Below are 12,211 nucleotides of genomic sequence, written 5' to 3'. Positions count from 1 at the left end.
TATTAACCTATGGCTTTTAGTTTTAGAGATTATATTTTAGGGTTTCAATCTTTACAAAACAACCAGATTCGATTCTTGTTTTCAGATTTCGAATTACCTTTATTTTGTAGGGTTGAAATGGACCACCAAGTGAGCTGAACCTCTATCTGCACGTGGACGGACACTGGCTCCTTATCGGGTCGCGAGTTGGGAACGGTCGCGAGCTGTCTCGGACGGTTTGGCGTCTGGTCGCGGATGTGTGCTGAGGTAGTCGGATTAGGGTTCCAAAAGTAAAACGGCGACGCGTATTGTAGCTGAGCGTGAGGGCGCGTCTGAGATCGGATCGACGAACTGTTTGCGCTGATGGATTCGTCTCGCCAAGGGCTTCAAGATGATATGTGGATCGCCGTCTGTCTCCTCAGGGTTTGAGAGATCGATCGATTTTAAGTTGCGCCGGATTTAGGTTTTATGTGTGACAGATTTTAGGTTAGGGTTAGGGGTTGGTGATTTTCTTTCTCAGGGTTTTGGGAGTCTATCGTACTGATAACGTGTTGTAATTAGAGAGTTTAGAGGCTGGATATTTCTGTGTACTTATTAATGATCAATGGGAGTTCCTTTATATAAGGATTACAAGATAAATATAAATGGAAAGAGTACATATCCTAATCCATTTAGATTTAGGAAAACTACTAAAACATAAATTTATAAGGAAAATGAAGCCATGTTTCCTTTTCTTCCGCCATCTCTCTATCTTCTATTTATAACACAAATTACCATTTTTTTCTTTTTTTTTTCTTTTATATGTATTGTCTGTGGCCAAATTTTTTTTTGTACCTTTCTGATTGAGAGCATGGGCAAATAGGGCATGACCATGTTCATGATGTGTGGTTCCTCCTTTCTACAATAATGACATGTTGAAGAGTGTGTTGGAAGTGGTTAGTTGTTTGAATCTCTTGCTTGTCACAGCAGTCCGAGAACTAATGAGACATGTATTCCCCCCTATGTCGGTTCTCTGATCATTTCAACTATCGACATATTTTTATTGAAAACTGATTAAAAATATACTCAAACGAACTCATGTTCCAGTAATGGAATGATACAAATCTTGGGGTGAAAACAGTTTTGCGTTTATTTGCCTTTAACTCAGAGACCAACGAATCATCAACAATGAAGTAGTATTAAGCAAATCATATATTTAACAAAGAAATACGGCAAAAGACAAAACAAAGGAGAGAAACAATCATATCTTACGCATCGTGTGTGTTTGTGCTCAAATCATCATCATCATCAGCTCACATCCTTCAATCTCTTTATTAACGTGTCTAACGATTTGTTCTTTGGGTTTTGCCTCGACCCTCTTGTTCCAAACGTCCCGAAGATACTATCTGATGGATCTCTGAGTTTCTCAGACACCGCCGCTACTTTCCTGTAATCCAAAGCGTTGTAGCTTCTTTCTCTGATCACAGGGTTCACAAAATTCTCAGGGTGACTACTCAGAAGCAAGTTTATCAACTGTCTCATCTCGACAAAAGCTGTTTTCATCTCTTTCGCTTCTCTGTCCGTGAGCAATGGCTTTAGTTGTTCTGTAAAAGATTCCAGCAACTGAATATCCACATCAACTCCTTTGATTGCAGCCATGCTCAGTCTTTTCACTATATCCCCACATAACGTTCCGACGATTCTCTCAGAGATGTGAGCGAGGACATCGCGCAAAACCCTTTTCAGGACTTTAGCAGGTAATATCTGTTGCGCGGTGGAGACCAAAGTCTCTAAGTAGATTATTACTTCGTTCATGTACTCGTTCCCGCCTTGTGGAACATCGTCGCTTGTCCAGTTCACATTCTCGATCAATGTCATGAACCCGTCTATCTTCTTCTTAAGCAATCCCGAGAGTGTATCTTCCGCAGCGTTTTGGGATTTAGTTAATGGGAAATGTCTTCTACCTCTCTCCGCCATTCTCAACGGAACTCCTGAGAGCTGTGCAGCGTGACGGAAGAAGAAATCACAAGCACGCTCAAACACAGACATGTTTGCTGCAACCTGCATCGCCTGAGAAACTCCATGAACCGATGTGTTAATCAGCTTCAACAGAGCCTCGTCGAGAACTTCCCCTAGAAGCCTATCCAGATACTTCTTAACAACATCATAGAAATCAAGCTGACCTCCATGAGACATGAAACTAACCGAATCCTCGATAAAAGACCGCACAATCCTGCAACAATCCGGCACTGTGGTTGAAAACGGAGCAATGTAAGGGAACGCGGGCGCAATATCCGATGTCTGCAACTGGAAAGAGAGCACATTCATGGAATACTCATACTCTTTCTTCATCAGCATCTGCTCAAACTTATCTGCAGCCAAGGCTTCTATCATCTGTTTACGACAATCAGACAACAACAGCTCGTGATACTTGTCCCTATGCTTGCTCAACACTTCGAGAAGGGCGTCAACAGTGTATCCATACCTACGTAGACTCACCCCTAACAAGCTCACGTAATCCTTAATCAACAAGAGATGATTAGCCGTCTGCATCCTAGAGAACTGATCCTCCAACACAGCACACATGTTACCAACAGCAAGATCCCACAGAAACTCAACTTCCTGCCTCGAAATCAACCCTCCTCCGGTCCTCAAAACCCTATCTTCGACAATGAAAAACCCAGCAATCTGCGCGAAAAACGTCTGATGAGACTCGAGAAACGGAGTCATGGAAGAGACCTGAGAGTCAGACTTAAGCTGAAGCTCCCTGTTATCAAAGTAGTAACGCTTGAACCTATCTTCAAGCGAGAGTGACTGATGAATGTGGTAAGCTCTATAGAGCGGAGTCAAATCAAAGGCATCACTGCCTTCAAGGCCAGACTCATACTCATCATCGTCTTCTTCTTCCTTTAGAGCGTAGACGCAGTCGCGGAGACTGAGTCTGCTCTGCTCCTCTGCTTCCTTCTGCTTCATCCTAAGCTCCTCCTCTCGCTGACGAGCAGCAGAAGCTTCACCGATCGCTAACTGACCAAGATTCCGGCTCACCACGCGAATCTCCACCAGCCAATCACCTAACTCCTTGCTCACCTTCCTCTCGACATAGCCTCGAATCTGAGGGATCCTCTTCTCCAGCATCCGCTTCAAAGTGGACGACTGCGTCTTCTCCAAGAAGTCGCTCTCAATCGAGTCCACGCACTTCAGCGCCAGGTAGAAACTCCCGCTCTGGAGATGCTGATTAGCTCGAGAGACAAGCTCCATCACACGAACGCAGTGCGTCAAGGCTCTAATCGCCAGATCGACGTTCCTTGAGACGGTCTGCGCCTCGACGAGCGAATCGAGAGACGAGAGGAGCGGGGCAGCGATGGATTGGAGCTTGGAATTGGAATCGGAGAGAGAGGATTTGAGAGATTCGACATCGGAGAGAAGCGACTTGAGATCGTCAACGGCGTTGATGAAGTCTTGATAGTGAGCTTTGCAGACTTCTTCGATCTCTGATTCTTTGGATCGAGCGAACAACTTGAGATGGTGGAGGAGAGTCTCTGGTTTCCCCGTCCCGAACGTTTTCCGCACAAACGGTCCTAAATCCTCGCCGTTACAGATCGCGGAGGATATCAGGAGTTCGTCCAGCTTCTCCCCCGAGTCCGCTCCGGCTGTTGTGGGACCCGGTTTGCGCCGTGGTTTCGGTGAATGCATTATTGCGTACAGCGAAGGAGGAGGGGGGCAGGAGGAGTTTTGGATTTGGACTACCAATTGATTTGGTGTGTGCAATGTGGTTTGACCAAAATGGCATCGCTCTAGAAGCGGCGCGACTCATGAACATGAGGGTCTTTTCGTCTTTTCAATCTCGGAGTGGTTTCTCTGACTTTCGGCTGAATATTTGTCTAACGCGTCTTTTATGTGCGTGATATCACGCGGTCTAGATTGTAAACTATGTCATTAATAAATAAAGACTAATTTACAAAAAAAAAAAAAATTTATACCTAAACTTTTTTTTTCACAAATATAAACTTTAAAAATAAAAATGACCAAAATAAATTTAAATTTTTTATCAAAAAAAATAAATATATACTTATACCCATAGGATTAATTAATCTAGACATTAGGGTTTAGAGTCAAAGGGGTGAGGTTTAGAGTTTAAGATTTAGGATATAGGGTTTAGAGTTTAGGGTTTAGAGCTGAGGAGTGAGGTTTTGGGGATAAGATTTTAAATTAAAAAAAATAAAATAAATTTAAAATTTTCAAAATAAAAAAAATGTTATTTTGGTCATTTTAGTTTTTGAAATCTATTTCTGTGACAAAAACTTGAAAAAGACTATTCGATAAAATTGCCAAAAAAAAATGAAAACTGAATTTCTTTTTTACACACAGATGTATAAATATCCTGCCAAATTTATGTTATTCAGTTTTTTTCTCCGTCTTGTTTATTTCATTATATATATACTGGGACTAACATTGTTACCATCAACTACAACCGGCCAACAACTACATTCCTCCGTACACCAAAAAACAGAGTTACACAAGAAACTAGACAAAACAAATGAAGCATTTTTTTCTAATCTCAATCAAACTCGGCCTTTCATCTACCTTTTTTCTTGAGAAACCAGTCAAAGACCACGAGTTTCATTAGCAAAAAACTCAAACAGCTAAGAAGGATGACTTCTCGCCACATAAGAGTTTATCAATCTATACTTTGTGACACTTTAGACAGTGAAAAAAGTTTCTCTATTTGCTTCTCTAGTTACCACCAATAGTTCCAATCTTTGATCCCTCACAATTTCTTTTCCATCTTAGATCTATTGGAAAGGAATTAAAGAAGGATGGCCACGCTTGCGGTCGTACCGTGGCTCCGAATAAATCTTTAAATTTCCCTGCAAAAATGATTTTTGATTGTCTTTGGCTCCTCATGCTTTCAAGAGCCCACATCATAGCCACAAACTTTGCATCTTCCCATATATTGATCCCTGAAAAAGTTCTTCTATTGTGACAAAGAACCATTCCTTTTTCATTTCTTAACATCCACACTCCCCCTATTAGACCTTTGCTTTTGGAATACTCCAATCCAACATTATACATCACCCAATCTGATTCCAGTGGAATCCATTTGCGCTGGGTTGAAGGATGCGTTGACATCTCTGCTCTTGAGCATTATTCATTCACCAATTGCGCCACAAACCACTCATTTGCCTCTTGATTCGCATTTTGGACCAGTTCCACATCGTTGTAACATCTCTCTTTAAATAACATCTCATTACTTCTTTTCCAGAGATTCGAAAGGAGCCAAAGCCATACTATTTTGTGTTCATCACTCAAATGTTTGAGAGCCCTCAGATTGGGTAGAAAGTTTTAGTTAACAAAAACAGAAACATCATCAACTCACTTTTCGGGTTAGGAGTGGTAGATACATCCCATACTTGCCTTGCATAAGAGCATTCAAACAATATATGATTAATTGATTCATCCTCTCCCCCACACGTTTGACATCGTTGGTCTACTTTCATACCTCTAGCATTGATCAAGTCAGCCGTTGAGAGAGCATCCTCATCGATTTCGAGAGAAAAATTCTTATCTTTGAAACCGTTTGAACTTTCCATACTTTCTCTTTCAAGGCACTAAGGGATGGAAGCATGAATACTTCTAGAAGGTTTTTCTCCGCTTTCACAGTAGAGGCGAGCCAATACGCAGATTTCACTGTAAGTTGACCACTTTTATTGTACATCCAAGTGAAATAATCCGATTTCTCCACCATTGGTTGGTTCCGCAAAATTAACTCAACATCTCCTTGCACAAAGACCTCAGCTAGGCTAAAGACATTCCATCTTTTTTGTTTCTGAATCAATGAGCGAATCCACCATTAAGTTTACATTGAACCACTCATTTTGATCCATGGTGCTCTGAGTCCTTCCTCCGGATAATCAACCCACTTGTCTAGCCATACTCTTGTATTTTTTTCCATTTTCTATCCTATGGCTCAGTCCTTTTTTTTAGTAAATCTTGACCAAACATCAGATTTTTCCAAGCAAAGGATGGTCTGTCCCTCCGTTGACGCTTCTAAGAATTCTCCATTGTTGAAGTACCTACTCTTTAGGAACCGAGACAACAAGCAGTGAGGTTGATTTAATTTTTTCCATGCTTGTTTAGCCAATAAGGCTTGATTGAAACTCTCAAGACCTCCAAAACCATCCCTTCAAATTTTTTCGGCAAACACATCTTCCCCCAAAATATTCAATGAATTTTCTTCTTATGTGTGTCAGTACCCATAGATAATCCGCCATCACACTAGATAAGATTTATATTAAGGACTTTGGTAACCGGAAGCAAGACATGGCAAAAACAGGGATCCCTCCAGTTGTTGATTTCAGTAAGACCTCTTTTCATCCCTGAGATAAATGTTGAAGGTATCAGCTGTCTAATCTTCCTTGTGTTATGTCCTTAATGTATGATAACAGCTCCACTTTAGATCCTGAGAAACACTCTGGAAGTCTTAGAAATTTGCTTGCACTACCTTCGTTGACACTTCCCATAATGCTATGAATCTCTCTTCTCACTTCATCTACCACTTTCTCACCAAAGGAGATGGAGGACTTTTGTAGATTTATGTTCTGACCTGTCGTTGCTCCATAATATTGCAAAATTCGATGAAGAACCAAGGCCTGATCCGGAGAAGCTTTGCACCTGAACATGCTGTCGTCCGTAAATAGTAAATGATGAATTGCATGACATTCCACCGAGAACTGCAGACTATTAAACAAGCCATTTCTTTCAACAACATTCAGCAAATGAGTTAGCCTCTCAGTGCATAATACAAACAGAAACGGGAAAAATGGATCGCCTTGTCCAATACCCCGTTGTGGAGTTATCAACCTAAAAGGTTGGTCGTTCATTAAAACTGCAAAGGTGACTGAAGTCATGCACATCATAACCAACTTAATCTATTTCTGATCAAAGCCAAGTTCTTGCATTAGATTCCTCAAATAGCTCCATTCCACACGATCGTATGCCTTAGACATATCAGTCTTAACCGCCAAGAATTCTTTCGATGACAATGTTATCAGAAATATTTCTCTTGCTTATGAAGGCTGACTGATTTACTAACACCAGGGATTTTAGGAATGATTGAAGCCTTTTAACAAGTATCTTGGATACTGTTTTATATAGCACCGAACAAAGGCTTATCGGCCTCAGATCAATCATGTGCTCTGGTTGTGATACTTTCGATAGTAAGCACAAGTAGTTGAGGTTCCATTTCTTAGGCATCCCCATTTTATCAAAGACTTCATGTATTTCTTTCGTAACTTTTTCTCCAATTGATCCCCAATACTACTGAAGAAGGCTCCAGTCATGCCATTAGGACCCAGTGCAATGTCTGCGTTAATGGAGAAGATCATTTCTTTCATTTCCTTTTTGGAGACTCCTCTCGATAAAGAGTTGTTCATTGCATCTGAAATTTTTGGAGTAAAGCTCTCGAACGTTGGCTCATAGGGACTCAGTTTGGAAGACTTGAAAAGATCAGTGAAGTAATCCATAACTATCTCAACTTTAGCCCCATCTGACCATTGATCTTGATTGTTCTTATCCTTTAGTTTCGTAATGTGATTCCTGGATTGGTTGGTTTTGACATAACCATGAAAAAATTTAGAACTTCGATCCCCGAACACTAACCACTTGTCACGACTTTTTTGACGCCAAAACATTTCCTCTTCCTTGTATGCATTCATCAACTCTTTCTGAACAATCTCTATCATGAAACGACATGGGTAGTCACAAGACTTTCCAATCTTTGTTGGATTAAGTTGATCTTGTCTTTTGCATTGAATTGCCTCTTTCTCTTCCATCTGCTCAACGCCGTCCAGCATTTTTTTATTTTTGCAGACACTTTGCCATTTCCATTCCTGTTTCTTCTATCCATGCCTTCTCAATTTCTTTTATGACGTCCGGCTGACGAAAGAACCTCTTATCAAATCGAAACAGGCCTTTGAGTGGTTCCCGAGAAGCATATAATCTAAGCCAAACTGGCCTATTATCAGATCCTCTTTTCTCTAAAAAAGTTTGATTAGTATCCGAGAATAATTCGGACCAAGCTTTATTTCCAAAGATTCGATCCAGACAACATTGAATCCATTTTTTCATCTCTTACCACCTCAAGTAAACCTGTCTCCAGCTGTTGAACTCTTCTATCTCACGGCAGTGCAACATTTTAGAGAAAGGTTTGAAGGAGGCCTCATGGCTTCTTGGCCCACCTGGTTTTTTGCCATTGTTTAATATTTCATTAAAGTCTCCTATAATGCACCAAGGTTCCTTCCTGACACAATCCCATCAGCTGAGTGGGAGAGACGTGTTATGGGTGACCTTATTGCATGGTCTCTCCTACACCACATCACGACCTTCAGTTGATGGTTCTCTATATATACATAAGGTGAACTCACCAAACTGAACTGAACAAAACAGTCAGTGATATTCTTATTTGCAAATTTAACATCAATTTTTATGTTTTTTCCCACAAAAGGGTTAATCCTCTACCCAAACCAACAAAATTAATAGTAAAAACACCATCATAACCCAACCAAACTTGCAAACCAACCAACAAATTCCGACAATTTTTTGTTTCCATCAAAAATAAAATCTTCGGGAAAAGATTTTGACGCATTTTCATCAGTCTCTGAATTGTCAAGTGTTGAGGCCGCTCCAATCTTTGAAAATTCTAACTCTTAATGCTCTTTGGGAAGAGGGCAATCCCTCATTTGGGATCACCTTAAGGAATTTGGCCTTGTTGGTGGAGACATCCTATGCTCCTTGACTTGTCTTCTTCCTCTTTTTGACCCAACTTCTTGTTTCCCTTCTCATCTCACACAACTCTGAACTCCATCCTCTACATTAAGTGCCAACTGATTTCTATGTCTTTGCACTCCTGAAGGTCTTCTTCTGACTGGAACTCGTTTTCTAATTGTCCCGGAAGAGCTAGGTTCCAAGAAACCAGCCCGAAAGATTGGACTGTCAGACAACATGCCTTGAAAATTTCCCTCCGAGTTTATTTGAGTCCGTGATGTTACTCAGAGGTACGATTAAGGCATACATGTTTCTGCTCGCTTTCATTGATGCAGCCATGAATTTGTTCGGGTAGACATTAAGATCCCAGTTGCATCTTTCAATCTCTATGTCTCAATAGTCAAACACCAGACCTTTGCCTTTGTTCAGCTCTGTTGTTATGACCGGCGCAGCGGCACTGATTCCAGTGTCCACACTGTCCTTTGCGCGATGAGATCCCTCTCTGCTTCTCTCACTGATATCTTTACTTTGTCAACCTTTATCGCTAAAACTTCACCCGTGTGAGAAATTAGGAAACTTCTCATTTTCTCTAGAACCCTATTTGCTCTTCTTCCAACACTCCAAACAAGGGATCATTGTGATATAGATTTGCAACCACTTTGTTTTTCTAAGCAATAGTCTTTGTTTCACCGCCAAAGGAAAAATATTTTTTTCATGGTTCAATCTCTTGCAGGTAAAGCAGTGTTTCTGCAACTTTTCGTAGTCGAAGTGGATAGTATGCGTTTTACCTCCATCCATGTTAAGAACTTTCGCCACATTGAAGCGAACTTGAACCCTGATAAATGGTTGCGTGATGGGTTTCGACAGATCGAACACAACTAATTTTACCTCCCCTATCATTTCCTCTAGCGTCACCAGAGCAGGAGGAGTATAGTATTTTAAAGAAATCTTGCTCATCTAAACCCATAGTTATATACTTGAGATAATCATCTGGTGGATTCTCCATCCAACCAGAGCCCGCTCATTATAAGTTTGAACTCCTTTCTCTTGCACATCAAGCAAACATGATCAACTTGGAAGATAAACTAAAAATTTCTTCAGACATAGCAACTCCCCTCACTCTTCTTTCTTTTTGCCACTTTATTGGTATGGTAAGTGAGGATCCTAAAACCCACACTAAGTATTTGATAGTGTTGGAATGTAAAAACTAGGGAAGAAAAAGGGAGTGGGCAACGATATCCTTAGAACACTACTATTTAATCAGATTCCGGTCGACGAAAATGGAATTTTATTGATTAAGTAGGGTTGAATACAATAAGGGAATAAGATCGAGGCTATAATTGAGATTGAGTACAAGAAATTAACTAAAACGAGCTATAGTGAGGTCGGTGTATGTAGGTCTCTCTCTAGGGTTTCACGTGTCTTTTCATCTCGATCTTGCCTCCTTCTTATAGTCGCACTACTCCGAGATCTTCTCAACGATCTCCCTGGTTCTTTGGGATCTCAAATTCGAATGTCGGTTCTGCGCTGCAATCCCTTTCACTCCTTGTTGGGCTCGTCTCTTTTATCAGCCCATGACTTGACCAAAATTGGATCCAACATTTGTCCTCCAGTCTCTTTCTTTTCAGCTAAGAAAATAAAGAGGCGAGCATTCGATCCAGACCTGGATGAAATCCGATTTAAATGTGATTTCTGGCTACCTTTTATCTCGCGCGTTTCTACCTTTTATCTCGCACGTTTTTTTTTTTGTTTTTTTTCTTTTTTGGTCCCAACGGCTATATGTATTATCCTAGGGCGAATCCTAGCTAATCATTAATTTTCTCGATTGTAGCGATAGAGTCGTTTGTAGCCGTTGTGGTCTTTAAATAGCCAACAAGATCTTAGTTTCATCCTCTCGGTTCAGATTCTCTTTCTTTATCTCTTTATCTCTACGATTTTTGGTTTTTGATTGTTGAGTTTTCTTCAAAATGACAAAATCGTTCTCTTTTCCTCTTCCAACCATTACAAACGTTCATCTCAAGAATTTGTATAAGATGCATGGTGTTGATCGCGCAGTCAAGTTTGAACTAGCTTCGACGTCTGAAACTGTTCGTGGAGGGTACTGTGGAGCCTATCTTACTTTTTTGAGACTTGCGGCCTTTCTTTCCTGATTACGGAGCCTATCCTTGATGTGCTTGCGGAGCTTGGTTTATCGTTTACTCATATGGGTCCTAATTTTCTTAGACATCTCTTAGCACTCATAGTTTGGGCTCGGCAAGAAGGTTTGTTATTTGGTCTTGATGAACTTTTCCACCTCTGTTTGATGAAGCAGAACAATCAGAACCCGGGAACTTTCCTTATGTCTCCTCGTACGGGTCGTCAAATCATAGAAGGGGTTCCATAACGAGATGAAAAGTGGCGAGAGAAACTTTTCGTTTTTAAGATTGATCAAGCGTCCATGGGAAACTTCGATTTCTCTAAGCTTCCGCGAAGATGGGTCGACGATATAGGTAAGTTCCTTTCTTGTTTGTCTATCTGCTCGATTCTCCTTCTTAGCTTAGATAGTTTGTTAACACCTCTTGATTTTTCTTTTCTTTTTAGTACATTTGGGGAGTTCCCCTATGTCCGCCAAGCTTCGCGGACTGATCGGCGTTCTTCGTGATGTCGTCCTCACTGTTCATCATTCGACCGAGCTCGTATTCGAGCTGTGTTTATGCTTCCATGCGGAGAGGGTATAGCTCCAGCGATCCAGAAAGCTGCAAAAGTATATTAACTCGTCCTTTGGCTTTGGGAGATGATGCAACCCCTTCTTTGCACTCGTGTTCCTCTGGTAGGCTAGAAGGCGGTTATCTACGAGGTCGTCGTTTTGAACTGCCAGATTTCCATCAGGGAGCGGTGCTGCGGAGAAGACTCCTTTAGTATCGATCCATGACTCTGGAGAGGATACTTCTGCTACTGTACGAGAATCTCTTGTTTCTCTAAACTCTGGGTGGCAGAATGAATTCATTACTTCTAAATGTAAGCGACCTCAATCAACTAAGGCTGTTTCATCGGAGCCGCTTCAGGTCGAGCTCTGGGCCCAAGGGTCGAAGCATTGGGAATTTGCCTCCCCACTGATGGTCTTCTATCTATGACTGAGGATGACCTTGTTCGCCTCGCTCGGTGTACAGAGGCCTCAAAGTTGTCGTCCACTCTTGCTTCGCCGGAATAGAGAAGCGCCTATGCTAAGCTGGATGTGATAATTTGTGGGATTATGAGAGCTTCTAAGTGTTTTAACCGTGATGAAGCACACGAACAAAATAAAAAGGAGTGAAGTAACCGTAAGTATTTGAGAGAGAAGAGAAATTTGAGAATTTAAGAGAATGAGAGGATTTGTGAGATTGAGAGAATGAAAGAAATGTTTGTATTGAATTGTGTGTTTAATTGTGTAACATACATGGTGTATTTAAAGGAAACAAAAGCAATAAGCACTCAATGGTGGAAGAATAAATAACTAGTAGTGGATTAGCCA

At 41.0% G+C, this 12,211-nt stretch overlaps 1 protein-coding gene across 1 annotated transcript; it reads right to left on the bottom strand.

Annotated features, from left to right (window-relative positions):
- Positions 1-1,084: 1,084 nt before the first annotated feature.
- LOC106327165 (exocyst complex component SEC15B) lies at positions 1,085-3,730 on the bottom strand. Its single transcript, XM_013765238.1, has one exon. It carries the CDS (start codon positions 3,649-3,651, stop codon positions 1,267-1,269), a length of 2,385 nt encoding a protein of 794 aa, XP_013620692.1. The 5' UTR covers positions 3,652-3,730; the 3' UTR covers positions 1,085-1,266.
- Between the last annotated feature and the right edge of the window lie 8,481 nt (positions 3,731-12,211).

This window comes from Brassica oleracea, chromosome C2 (assembly GCF_000695525.1).
Source record: "Brassica oleracea var. oleracea cultivar TO1000 chromosome C2, BOL, whole genome shotgun sequence".
NCBI lineage: Eukaryota > Viridiplantae > Streptophyta > Magnoliopsida > Brassicales > Brassicaceae > Brassica > Brassica oleracea.
Note: the sequence above shows the minus strand (reverse complement) of the source record. Positions and strands in the feature narration are given on the sequence as shown.

What these genes read in the sequence shown, in the direction of transcription:
- LOC106327165 (XM_013765238.1), bottom strand. Translation starts at nt 3,651, where the DNA reads ATGCATTCACCGAAACCACGGCGCAAACCGGGTCCCACAACAGCCGGA.